This window comes from Pezoporus wallicus, unplaced genomic scaffold (genome assembly GCF_028554395.1).
Source record: "Pezoporus wallicus isolate ANWC-B61680 ecotype Strahan unplaced genomic scaffold, APGP_CSIRO_Pwel_v1 contig_7243, whole genome shotgun sequence".
Classification (NCBI taxonomy): Eukaryota; Metazoa; Chordata; class Aves; order Psittaciformes; family Psittacidae; genus Pezoporus; species Pezoporus wallicus.
In genome coordinates this window covers 275936-289948 of record NW_026641336.1, presented here as the reverse complement: position 1 = coordinate 289948, position 14013 = coordinate 275936, and the positions used below count along the sequence as shown (strand labels likewise).

The 14013-nt window shown below is 43.2% G+C and overlaps 1 protein-coding gene across 1 annotated transcript in view; it reads left to right on the top strand.

The window, feature by feature from the left end:
• Window positions 1–14013, top strand: part of MUSK (muscle associated receptor tyrosine kinase) — a 52824-nt gene that overhangs the window by 14518 nt on the left and 24293 nt on the right. Inside the window, exon 6 of the mRNA XM_057423147.1 lies at window positions 11334–11458. Coding sequence (XP_057279130.1) covers window positions 11334–11458 — 125 coding nt within the window. The remainder of the gene's footprint in view (window positions 1–11333; window positions 11459–14013) is intronic.

Below are 14013 nucleotides of genomic sequence, written 5' to 3'. Positions count from 1 at the left end.
TGTGCTCTGGCAGAATTTTGTGCTGTGTTTTGAAGAAGGTATTTTTCTCTCCCTTGGGAAGGAAAGTGCCACTTTATGAATTGGTAGAATAGGCTCATGTCCTTTATGTTTTTATTCTTTAAAACAAAAAAGTCACAAAAGAAATTGAAAAGTTGGCTATGAATTGCTTACAACTTAAAAGTAACAGCTGTTTATAGATGAGGCATAAACCTATATATCATGTTGCTCTATCAGCCTAATTTTTACCTTTATGGCAAAAAACATTTTCTGGAAACAAATGGAGTTACTACCATTAAAACGTACAAAGGGTTATGGTGGATTAGCACTAACAGAGCTGAAGGTGAAATTTTCTTATGAGAGGTGTCCTTCCATTCCAACAGAAGCATATGCATGGAAGTCTTTTGCTACAGGAAGACAGTCTGAATTGTTTACTGTGCTTTTTAGTCTTGTATACTGGGACTTCATGTGCAGAAATCCTGAAATAATGGCTTTTCTTCACCTGAGGATGAAGAACAAGCTTTCTGTTGTGCCTTGCTAGGTGTTGCACTCAGATAGTAAAACCTCTGATCTTCCCAGTTTGCCCAGTGATGCACTTTTTAATGCTGAACAAGAAAGAAAAAGGATATAAATACATTAACCGTAATGTGAAAGGAAGAGTACACAGACGGTCCTTTTGGTTGCATGCTGAGTTAGATGCACCTCCATCTTGTGGTTTAGATGAAGTTGAACTCCATCTCCAGCCTGTGGCACCAGAGAGTTGTGGAATTCAGAGTTTTGGAATACACTTGCAATAAAGCTTGTACAAATGCATGTACAAAGGCATGTCTAGAAATTAACAATCATCTGTCAGGAAACAAACAAAAAAATAACTTGGGAAAGTGCTGGAAGATCCAGTCTGCTCATCAAGAGACTAACTGGATTCTCCATGGAGTTAATGACATTTTTGTGTCACATCTTCTCTGCAGTTTTCAACTGGCTGAGTGGGCACTGGTTGAGGGCTACTGATCTTTTTTTTACCCAAGCAATTTCATTCATCCCTCTGCCGAGTGTTGCCGCTCTACTTCCTGTGCTACTAAGTGACAGCGCACACAGCAAATAAATCAAAATAAGGGTAGAAGCAGTATTCCTCATGCTCCCTTAACTTAGATGTTGTTTGGTTTTGCATTCCAACCCTGGTAGACAGAAGTATTTTCCTGCCCACAGTTTATTGCTTATTGCTAGCTACTATAATAATACCCTTCCACAGGCCACAAAAATGTTCCCCTATAAGCCACTTGTGAGAACCGCCTTAGCCTTAAAAATAGGAAAAGTTTTCCTTGGAGAATCATTTCTTCAAAGGGAAGGTTCTGCCAGGACATGGGCAGATTTGGTCTAGATATTTTATTTTTTTTAATTTAGTACTTTGTCTAATTCTTGGATGCAGTGATGGGACAGCAGATCAGATAATGATAGAAAGCAGTGCCTTGGCTATTTAGTTAACAGGCTATGCTCACTGAGTGTAAAGCGCTAGCTTCCTTCAGCTGTTTTGTGGACCTCAGGACAAATTTGCGTCTCAGATAATTCAAAAGACATGAAAGTCACACCATAAGTCAAGAAACAAGATTGAAAGTATGTATTTAGTCCAACTAATCTATCAGTTTAGATGTACTGCATTCCAGAGATGGGCCCTATTTCAAATGAAAACTGGCTCCAGATGTGCCATCCAGAAAGTTCTCTACAGTTGTGTGTCAACACATCTATACTTGGCATAGATGAAATAAGAAAGGGAGATATTGAGAAAACACCAAAGCAGCCAGTCAGCACTGTTACTCTGACTCTTCCGATGCTGCCCATAGTTCAGCTATCGATATGAAATCTGGAGTTTTATCTGTGCCATCTTCTGAGGTAGGATGTTTTGGGTGAGATGGATTGCCAAATAGCAGACTGACAAGGAAGTTTGCAGTTTTGCATTTAAATGCTGGGTGAAAATTCCTCAGAGGAATTCTGATACCAACACTGAGGAAGAGTAGCTCTGCCATAAGGAGAAGCAGAAACCCTGGGAAAGAATTTCCTTCCCTGTCTTCAGTGATGCTGGTGTACGCACATGTGTGCAATGTTCTATAGCAGTAAGTGGTGAACACTGCAGTTTGCTACTAAAAATTGCAGAGTTTTGGGGAAAGGAGCATTACAGGGATAGTAAACAGTACTGAGCTTGGTTGTAATTACACCAAAGTAACTAACTGGCCTCAGCAGGGTGGCATGGGCATTGCTGAAAGCCCAGAATATCTTATTAAATCTCCTCCTACTTACTGCATTCACCATAGTCATCCCAAGGTTCTGCAGATATGACCGTAGCCCTAACTACAAGGTAACAGGGCAAGCCACAGGACAAAAGAACTAGCCTAAGACCTTCAGCAAATCAACAAACAAGCGTGAGTCATTCACTTTATTTCAGAACCCTGCTTTGTTATGACAGAGACATGAGATGCATTCTGCCTTAGAGTAATTGTCGCAGGGTGGCTTCCTGCACTGAGAAGCTGCAAAGCAAGTTTCCTGGGACCATGAGGTTTCTGGCAAGGCTTATGTGAGCAATTCTTTAATAGGCATTTGAGCCTTTCATTTCCCTTTTGCCAAACCTCTTTTCCTCATCAAAAAGTTTGGAAGGGCACTTAAAAGATATATGAATTTCTCACATTGTTGCATGAATTGTGGTTGTAAGAAAAAAATAATTACTGCAGACAAAACCCTTCTGGCTTGTAAACTGTCTTCATTAGCTAGGAAGGATGTGTTTCCTGCACAGCAACAGGGAAAGCAGAGGATAGACAATACTCACAGCAATCCAGTAAAGGGGGGCAGAGCAAACTGAGACAACTATCTTGAAATGGCTGCCTTTTCACACTGAGAAAACAAGATAGACCTGGAGCTGAAGATACAGAAAGGAGGGTTCTGAAGGCAACCTAGAAATTTTATAGAATCTGTTAAAAAGTCCAGTTTTGTTAAGTTTAATATGGACCAATTCCATTTTTTTTTCTGAGGCTGATGCCTTCTGTTTCCAAGGTCCTTCACCTCTTTCTCATTCAGGTAGCCTTGGTGGAGGTGAAAGCCCCTCTCTTGACTCGTCCAAACTCTACAACTCTAGATTTTTCCTCCAGCAGTAATGTTAGTTCTAGTGTCACACAATATTTCTAGTATGTGTGCCTATACTGTGGAACAGAAAGTGTCCGCTGTAGTGCTGGTCTGTGTAGGAATGGTCCCCTCACATCCCTGAAATGGAATGGAGCCCCAGGCAGAGCCTCACAAAATGGGTATCTCAAAATAGGAGTTGAGAACAGGGAATGAAGATAGATATCTCTGTAAGGAGGGAATAAGAGAATTTCCAGCATTGAAAAACAAGCACACATGATGGATAAGGTGAGCAGGGAACAGGCTACTTGCTATCACCTCAAAATAAGAAACATCCTAGCAGCTACTGCTAGCAGCACTTTAAAACAGATGAAAAGAAGAACTTTTCACATGGCATGTAATTAAATTTCTGGCACTGCTGTTACCCATTGGTGACGACCACATGTCAGGATGCTGCAGGGTTTATCTCAGTTTTGGGTATCGCAGTGATTTACATAACTGCCTGCTCCATTCCTGAGAGTAGGAGCAGAGAGTAGGAGAGTAGGAACAGAGAGTAGGAGAGATGGAGTCTTGTGTACAGCTGTGAAGATTTGAGTATGTGCAGGCAGAGTGGTAGCCTTGCAGTGGTCATGGTGGGTTTTGTCAAGAGTGGAACAAGCAAAAATGTTGTTTTTTGACTCAGGAGAGTGGGAATTTCTTTTCCAGTTTCACATGCAGTAATGGGTAATGGCAGAGTTAAATGCGCATAGTGCGTCTCTGTACTGTAGAAAAGCCAGAGCCTGGAGAGGTTTAGAGGGGTCTTTCCTTCAAAGAAACCAAACACATATATAAGACCAGTACTGACACGACAAGTACTTCCTCATTCATTTCTTTGGGAAGTAATTTGAACACATTATCCTCGCTTGTCCTTGAATCTGGTGTTTGCTCAGTCTATAGAAATGAACACTTGTACAGAACGGGTTTTATATAGTTACACAGGATATAAGCTATCTATTTACATTTTACTCCTGGTTATTATAGCTTTGTGTATTTGCAGGGTCTGATTTTAAGATTCCAGGGACATCTACATGCTGTGCAAAGTCTTTCACAGCCGAGAGCTTCCTGTGCTGGCTGGTGCATTTAACAAAATATGAGTCCTTCTACCGATGCAAATTGTCCTACCATCCATAAATCTTGGAGCTCACCCTAAACTAAGGTTACCTTGAAAATCTATTGCCCTGCTAAGAAAAACTTGCTTTGATATTAGATAGCATAGCTTAGAATCTGAAGGGGTATACTTCAGGATGGATATGTTGCGGGTTCCTCCATCTCTTTTCCACACAGAACTTGAACTGTCCTTGCTGTCTGTCTCACAGCCTCAGGCTCCAGGCTGTGTGCCCATGTATTGCCAGGCTGTCTGGCCTGTACTGCATGAGGTGTTAGAACTACTACAATGCCAAAAGCTCTCAAAATGTTTGTCGGGAGCCAGAAGAGCTTTGAGATTTTGATTTTTTTGTACAAAACACTGATATTTCGATTACATTAAGGGGTTCTTCTCTCACCTTACCACAATAACCAGGTGAGTGGCTGGATAATGATCAAGTACTGGTTGCTTACAGTGCTTTTGAAGCTTGCTCTTCTGAGGCCCATACCTAATGGGACTGTTCCTAGAGAAATAATACAGTGGCTGTGTGCATTTCCTACTGCATTTGTACCATCTTTTCTTTTGATAGTATGCATACATGTGATTCTCTGGCAACAATGGTGTTTGGACAGGGATTAAAAAAAACTAGTAAGCAATTTGATAGAGATAAGTGAAAGTGTCTTACATTGGCTTTCCCTGTGGCATTTTACTTCTCTTTGAGGCTACTGGGTAGGCTTCCAAGAAAAGAAAGGCTGCAGTTTTGGTAAGAAATATTCAGAGATCAAAGCAAAACTGTCCTTGCAGTTATCTTGGGATTTAATTATTAACCCAGCAATTTTGGAAGGGAGTGGGAGGGTGACAGCAGGCTTTGAGCAGTGGCTAAGGTACAATGTGAACTGCTCCCATATGGAGTCATGTGGTGAGCCATGTGCAGAGCCTGTCACTGCCACTGAAGAGGAGTTGCTGACCATGCTTACAGAAGGATTTGTTTATTTCCTGTGCTGGGATTTGGTTCTGTCATATCAGCTGCGAACACTGTGCCTTGCTCCTTCAGCCCTGGCTCTTGGCATGCAATTAACTGCTGCACACAGCTGGTGTGGCTGTCTCCACAACCGCTGATCCATGAGCATGATGCATGGCCTGTTCTCAGGCTTGGTATTTCAAGAATTGTTGGGATTTTACACCGGTTAATTTGAAATGTCAGAAAACACAAATGCTGGGGATTTCTGTGTGTATATAAAATGTATTTGTCAGACCTCCCCTCATCTCTCACTGGTGGGAATGAAATTGTATCCCCTGTGCTTGTTAGCTCTCCTTGACTGCCTGGTTTAGACTTGTCAGGAAGAGTGAATGGATGTGGGATGAATGAGTCTGAATGGGGATTTAGACAACCAGACTTCCAACTGGCAAAAGACTGTGAACACATTGGCACAAGCTTATGGTTCTTCAAAGCATATAGGCGGTAAGCATAAATGAATTTTTATGGATTAGTAAGCAAGGCCCAAGGCGGAGAGCTCCTCATTAGAGAAAGAGTCATTTCAATCTGTCATGCTTCAACTAGAGGAGAGCTATGTGAACACTGGTGAATGCAAACAAAAAAACGCTTGCAGTTTAGCTACTAAATACTTACCCATGAGTAGTACACAGTGCAAGGTCTTTGCTAGGGTATTTATGTCACAAAAGTTTCTGAGGCAATGTGTGCCTTACCAATCTCCCCAGCAGTGCAGATACATTGGTCCTCAGCACAGCACTAGCTGTACCAAAGGAAAACACTTTTTTCCACATAGCAGTTGCTTTTAGTTGCTGTGTTTTATAGCATAACTGCAAAAAAAAAAAAAAAATTGGCATAAGGTCTGACCATACTCACCCAAAAAGTCATTTTTCATGACAAAAGCAAAACAGTATGGGAAAGTGGAGCATGTTGATGTATTAGATCTGGCAGTATGGACGTACGAGGTCTGGCTCACATTTTAGGCCAGGCATAGACTGTGGTGATAAGGGAGCATGTACCCACAGTTGCCAGACAGTTGCTAACACAAGTTTAGTTTTTGGTAGCCTTACATCAGTTTGGACTATCAGGTATGCTTTAGTGTTTGCCAGGACTAGCAACAAACTTAAATATGACTGCACATGGATGTTGACAGGCTGGGTTAATTCATGTACTTTGGCAAACGTTGCACATATTCTCTGAAAGTCAAGGTTCACTGAAGCCAGAAGAGGCTCTGGAAACCACCCCCACCCCACAGCCTAGTTACTTGACTGGGCCTGATGCATCAAAGCCAGCATTAAGGTTTATGAAACCCTGGCTAGATGGGGCATCTTCCTGCAGTGGGGTTGTATGCATGAGGGTTTCCAAAGGGCGCCTTTTCCTGAAAGCAGCATGGCCCCAGGCCACCCAGGCTGCTGCCTGGATGTGATTGGCCCAATCCAGCCTGCTTTAGGAGAAAAACAGGCCTTACCCAGTTAGAGGGCAGGCATATGCTAGGAATGCAGGATCAGGCCCCAAACTGTGGAAATGAAACACAGCTCAGTCAAAGGCAACAGGAAAACAAAGTCACCTGGAAGAAGTTAGCTGTTCAAACTGGGGGCTGGGCAGGGGCCCTGCTTTCATCTTTTTATAGTATAAAATTTTTGTGACTGAAATAAAGCCGGACTATTTGGACTGGATGATGTTACCTAATTCTCAGAAACGAGAGCAGCTGGCCATGGTGCAGATACCTCCTAGCAAGCCCTGCAGTGCACAGCACATCATTTAGCAGGGCTGTAAAAGAAAGGACATTTATTAAGGGGCTTAGGAGTGAAACTGAATGTGCTGGCTTGGCTCTTAGCTGTTGGGTTTCATTTCCAGCTCCACTGTTTTGTTTTCCACTTGAATAAATAAATCAATGAAGCCCTCTTTGCTTGCCTCCCCTAACTGCTTTTTGGCATGCCCTTGGGTAAACCCCTCACTGAGAGCCTGGGTGTCTTGATGTGAATGTTGTTAACCTTGTGATGATGTAGCTAAACAAGCAAAGGTCCTGGCAAAATCTACTTTCATGAGGATCTGGAAAAGAGGTGTTAAAATTCACCTGTTTTGGGGGAATTTTCATTCTGAGGCAAAATGAAAACAAAGCAATGTCCTGAGCCCACCAAATAACATGAACTTTGCAAACACTTATTGAAATTTCCTGTTCTTCCTCTTCCTGTCTTTCACCTGCTTCTCCCAGCTGGTTGCTTAGGTTGGCAACATCAGGGCTGATCTTTCTTCCTCAATTTTCCCTCTTTTCTTTGTGTAATATAGTGTCAGAAAAGAAAGTCAGCGTTTTGGGAGCTGGATTCCTCCATTTACCTATAGGACAGATTTCCTTGCTGATGTAGTCACAAAAATGGACCCCAAGCTCATCCTGGCGGTCTTACCCAGCTTTGCACTGGTACAAGGTGACACTGGCTGCTCTCATGCAGCCCATCCTGGCTTTCCCACAGCAGCTGAGTCTGCCAGCAGCAACAATGTGTCTGTCATCCACCCATAGATGATGGGACTGAGAAAGATCTGATTTTTTTTTTTCCTTTTTTTTTTTTTTTTAAACAATGTTTCCCAAGCAATTTGTTTTTTTGGAGAATATGTCCCTGAGTGTGCTGGTCAGTGGCGGCCCAAAGCATGCCTGGAAGTGCAGAGTCCAGCCTTTGTCCGAGGGAATTTCTCACTTAAAAATAAAATAAAGTAAAAAGACCCCAGGTTGTTCAATTCACAGTATCTAGAGCTAAGTACTTCAGTTAAAGAGCTAAAGTTTACTTTAAAAAAATCCATGCAAGTGTAAGCACTTGAAATGTTAAAGTATTACATCTGCAACTTCAACTTTGAAAGTCCTAGAAATACACACAGTAGCATTGGAGATAGCAGGAACTTCCATTCTTTGACATTTTGGAAATCAGCTTATTTCCTGAAGGGTCCAGGTTTTTTTTCTAGCTGTCACTCCTTGTGCTGGATAATACACCTGCAATATTTTCCCTACGGAAAAGTAACATGTGAATGCTTAGTAGCTGTCACTGGATTTTTTACAGAATCATAGAATCACAGAATAGTTAGGGTTGGAAAGGACATTAAGATCATCCAGTTACAACCTCCCTGCTGTGGGCAGAGATACCTCACACCAGACCATGTTGACCAAGGCTCTGTCCAACCTGGTCTTGAATGCTGCCAGGGGTGGAACATTTACCACTGCTTTGGGCAGCCTGTTCCAGTGCCTCACCACCCTCACAGTAAAGAATAATATCCTTAAAAGAATGATAAATAGGATAATATAATATAAATAATATAATAATAGTAATTATTACTATATCAATTATATTAATTATATTTATTATTAATTACATTAATACAATAAATATAAATAGGATATTATAATAATATCTTTAAAGAGTAATATCTTTTTATCTAACCTGAACTTCCCCTGTTTAAGTTTGAACCCGTTACCCCTTGTCCTGTCACTACAATACCTGATGAAGAGTTCCTCTCCTGCATCCTTGTAGGCCTCCTTCAGCTACTGGAAGGCTGCTATGAGGTCTCCACTCAGCTTTCTCTTCACCAGGTTGAACTCCTCCAACTTTCTCAGTTTGTCTTCATACGGGAGGTGCTCCAGTTCCCTTATCATCCTTGTGACCCACCTCTGGACTTGCTCCAACAGTTCCATGTCCTTGTTATGTTGAGGACACCAGAATTGCACACAGTCCCTGTATTTTGTGTTTTAAGTGTGAATGGCCTGACCATTTGCTTTCCCTAGGCTGGCAAATGAGCACTCTTATCAGCAGTGTGGTGAATTACTAAAGCTAGTTCCATGATTAGTGCTGGCAGGAGGACCCAGGGAAGTGGGATGCAGCTTTCGCGTGCATGAGCTGGATTAGCTGCCACGATCCCTGTAGCTTTGGTCCCTGCTTGTGCAACTACCATCATCTTCAAAACGTGCCTTTTTTAATTCCTGGCTGAAAGATCCTTACAGATTTTGGGAGAGCAGCTGGTACAGAGGAGGGCATACGCGCCTGTGTCTGGCACCTGCTAACAGGGTGCTGCTAGAGGACTTCTCTCGGTGTTAATGAAGCTGGGCAAGATGTGAGCAGGAGGGTTGTCAGGCAGGCAGGGTCCCAGCAGTACACTAAGAAACCAGCAGCAGCATGAGAAAAGCACTAAGGGACATATTCTGGCTCTGGGAGCTAACATGCTGGCTTCAGTGGGAACCATATGCACATCAAGGCTGCCAGGAGAGGCACAGAAGTTTAGTATTTCTCTGACTGAAATATAAAAGTAATTATGAGCTTGGCCCAGAGCACTCAGGGCTGAATTCATAACCATCTGGTGTTAATGGCCTGAAATGAAACTTCAGGCAAAGCTTTCATTTCACTTATTATTTGTGATGAAACTTCCCGGCCAGTGGCTGCAGCTTTCCTTGTTAGTGGTGGAGCTTTGTACCTGCTGTCTTTCTGAGGGGCAGGGGGTTTCAGCAGGCCCCAAAGCAGCTCTGCTTTGATTTTAAGCAAGTGGCACCAAGCACTGACAGTGAGGGACTGCTCGAAGACGGTGGAGCAATTTAGGAGCTGAATATAATACATATCTTCCCACTCTTTTCACTTCACTGACTAAAACCCCCTTCCCAGGACCCCCTTGAGTGGCTGTGCTCCTAAGCCAAAACAGTTTCTACACTGAAATGTACTCTTAGTGTTGCCTATCTATGAACAAAAGCTCTTTGTTAACATGAATCTCAGCCCCTTCCCAGGCCAGGACTGGGTGGAAGGACTATGTGGAAAGCAGATAACTTTTTTTTTCCAACTGAAATTTTGCAGATAAAACCTTTCCATCATACCAAATAGTGGGTACAGATACTCATTTTCTGAAGGGACACTTATTGGTCTTCTAATCACTCTGCATTGGAGATTTCCACCTGAGAGAAACCAGTGGCCAGTGCCAAGAGGTGCGCTGAGTAAAGGGGAACCATACAGACAGCAAATGTGGTTAAAATGGTAATCATGCTTGTCTGAGAACTCCAAGAGAAACTCCCCTGCATAATAAAATTTTTGATGGAGATTTCTAGTTACTGCTGTGCAGCCCAGAAAGAAGGGAGCAAATGTTAACTCACTAAGCAGGTGAAATTGGAGTAAGAAATTGTACAGAGTTTTCAGCCTGCTTCTGCACAGACATTCAGGTATCTCCATTAAAAAGTTTGAGTCAAAACTCAAATGTTCCACTTGAAAAATATTTCTCTCGTCTGCTTTCCTCTGTGTAGTCCAAGTACAGCAGCTGAAATACAGCTTGTGAAGGCCATCAGAGTTGTGTTTCTGGACTGAAATAAGTTTTAAGCAAAAATACTTCAGTTCTTCTTCTCACACATCCCCCCACCCGCACCCCCCTCCCCCCCCCCCCCCCCCAAAAAAAAAAAAAAAGAAAAAAATCGGTGCCAGGGCATGATTGTCTTCAAACTGTCCACAAAGAAAGCAAGTGCTGTAGAAATGGAAAGCCACTTTAAAAACCTATTTCCCCCTGCAACTGTATCTTCCTAAAGTCATTGCCAGCCATTCCCCCAAAACCCAGTGCTGGACTCTCTCCCCTTAGGGTAGGTTGTTGTGGCATGGAAGATGTTGGGGTTTGCAGCTCTCCATGGTAACTTCTAATCACTGTGGTCACACTGAGGAGCTTATCTGACCCTTAAATTTCATGGTATGTGACATGCCAATGGTCCCCCTTGATGATTTTGAAGAAGTTTCACATGAGGTGACCCTTGGCAGGGCAGTATGGTAGCTTGCTGTGTGTTTGCTGTAAGCTGTCCCATCTGCATGCTGCCAACAACTTTGCCCTTGAGTTTTTTGCACATTGCATCCTCTGAGGCATCAAACTCAGGTGATGTAAAAACCTCCAGAGGTAAAATTTTGGTCTGTAAGGTGCAGAACAAACCCATGCTAATCACTTTCTCTCTCCTCCTCATCCATCCCCAAAACCTATCACTCAGCGGGAAGCCTGTGCTATGCTCTGCTTTTATTCACGGGGCTTATTTCAAGGCCTGCTGGGGAAGGAGCATCCCCATGGCAGCACAGCTTCAGCTCTACAGTGTTGTTCAACTAGCACATTTGTCTTCTCCTGCAGTTTTTGCCAGAATCCTGAAGGCTCCTGAATCCCAAAATATCACCTTCGGGTCTGTGGTGACATTGCAGTGTTCAGCAACCGGCCTTCCAGTCCCCACTGTCACCTGGCTGGAAAATGGGAAAGCAGTAAGTTCCTTTTTTTTCATGCATTTTGCCCTGGAGGGCTGCTAGCAGCAGGAAGCACAGCCCAACGATTAAAACGCAAGGCTGGGAGCCAGCATATGTGGTTTCTATTCCTGCCTTATTTAGCGCCTTGCTGTGCAATCAAGCTGAGCCCATCTCGCCTCCCTGCTACAGTTTTCTCCTCTGCAAAGCTCTCCCCCTTCTCCAGAGTGTTGCGTGGGTTAGTGTTATGGTCTGAGAAGCCTGAGGTGAAGAATGGTTTAGATGCCTGCAGCCTTCCCCTGAGACAGGGTTTCTAGGACTCCATTGTGCATTTAAGTATTTCTGCAGCCACCTTTCCTCTCTAATGTGGTAACAATAACATGGCAAAATTGATTATTTGACAAAATACACAAACTGAGGTAGTTAGGTGGTGCGAACTGCCTTGAGGCAAAATTCCTGTGGGGCAGCATATATGCACAGCATATTTGCAGATGAATAGATCTGAAATTTTCTAGACTGACCTAGGTGACACGCTGAAGCATGTCACCAATTTATTCCTGGCTAGAAGCCCATCCTCAAGAAAGATACACTCCCTTCAGTGACAGGCACCAAGACATGCAAATCCACTGCTTCTCACAGGAAATTGCTCTGTGGTCTAATGTTCCTGGCCATTCTAAATAGGTGCCTGCTTTGAACTCGTCTGGCTTTCATGTCCATAGGTAGGCTATTGCAATGCCTTCTCTTCAGCTGAACTGAAGAGCTGCTTGACACCTGATATTGCCTTACTGGGAGTAAGTAGTGCAACACAGTCACAGCAGCTCTGCAGCCTGAGCCTGCCACAGGTTTCCTGTAGTCTTCCTATGGTTATGGTGGACATGTTTTGTACTCTTTGTGGCCTTTTAACAGCTTGTCTAAGGATAACCCCCAGGACATAATGTTGTGGAGGAGGTGGAGCAGCCACTGTGTGCAGGCTGGCAATTTGCCTCTACTCTTTCTCACTGACCTTCCATCAGCCCCCAAGTCCTTCTGGCCATGGTCATTCCTGTTAATTTGCTTGTCCAGCAACACCAATAAATCCTCTTGTTCAAATTCCTTCCCAGGAAAGAGGTCTGTGTCCCCTCCTTCCATATATTTAAAATACATTATTAAGGAGCCTGGGCTACTCTGCCAGCTCTCTTGCCTTCATATCACCTCTAAGCCTTACAGTGTAATCCAGTCTGATTAGGCCTGATTTTCTATATTCCTTCAAGGGTTCTAGGGAGAACAGCAAAAAGATCAGATCATCTCCCACAGAACCCCATAAATCCTTGGTAGTTTCTGGTGATAATTTTTTTGAGACAACTGCAGTTGCTCATTCAGGACTTCTTTCCCATTGAGAAAAAAAACTTTTGGGGAGTCTGGTGATACTGGCAAGGGCAGAGTATTTCTGGAGCACAGACCCTTGCTTTACCAATCTCCCACCACTGCACTAGTCCCAGAGAGTGGTGTGTGGGATGATGCTCAGTCCTTGCCCAGGGCCACTGCCTGGCTGGTCAGATCTGATCTGCCCCGTTCCTGTCTGCAAATCAAAGCCCAGTCAAAGGAGGGTGGTGCTCCAGACTGTCTCATTTTAAATATGGCAAGGAGATCTTAATGGTGCTTGTCTCTGGGTAAGTCAGGTCAGAAAGCTGGTGGACTGGAGCATGTGTGTTTGAGGGCTGGCTCACAAGCAAGCAACAGTGTCATTAAAAGGTGCAATGTATCTGCAACATTATGGTTGCTGAACACTGACCTGTAATTGTCCTTTAATCTGTTTAAATAGAGGTAATCTGCTGAGGCTATTGAACTGTCTTTGAAGAGGAGGATGCAAACTCCTCTGCAGGAGCAGCAGCCTTGCCCACCTAAACAGAATTATAGAATCATAGGATGGTTGTTTGGAAAGGACATAAGGCAAAAAAACATCCATGGTCCTTGCATTTGCACATTAACCCACCCATCCCTGATGCAATACTTGCAAACTGTGCTGGCCTGGTTGTATAGTGCTTTCTCCACAATCACATTTCCCCACGAGAACTCCAAGCTAATCTTGAGTGAGGCAAAACAAATACATTATTTTCAATATTTTCTTCTCAGAGAGAAACCTGCTTATTAAAGATGTGATACCCTTCATGTTTTTTTCAATTATCACTGTTAATACCTTTGGAAACAAACACATATCACATTAAAATAATGTTTCTATTAACCTCCAGAGACGTCAAATTGATGTCTCTGACCTCTCAGATAGTTGTGTAAGTAGAGTGCTTTGTTAGGATGATCCAAGGAAATCGCTGTTCTTAGGGCCAGGTTGCACTGGTGGGATGCACTGGTGGGATGCACTGGTAACCACACCTTGCTGGACTTACACTTAATGCCTTCCATCAGGATGAAGGGTAGAACAGGCAATATTGCTCCTTCCTACTGCCTTTGCAAGGTAGACTCTTGGTGTACTTTAATGAATACCATATGAGCAGAACAGGCTTGAGGATAAAATTAAGAACAACTGGCCAAAATCAACAGATTCCAAGATAATTTACCTTGGAATTTCTGACCTGGAAAAA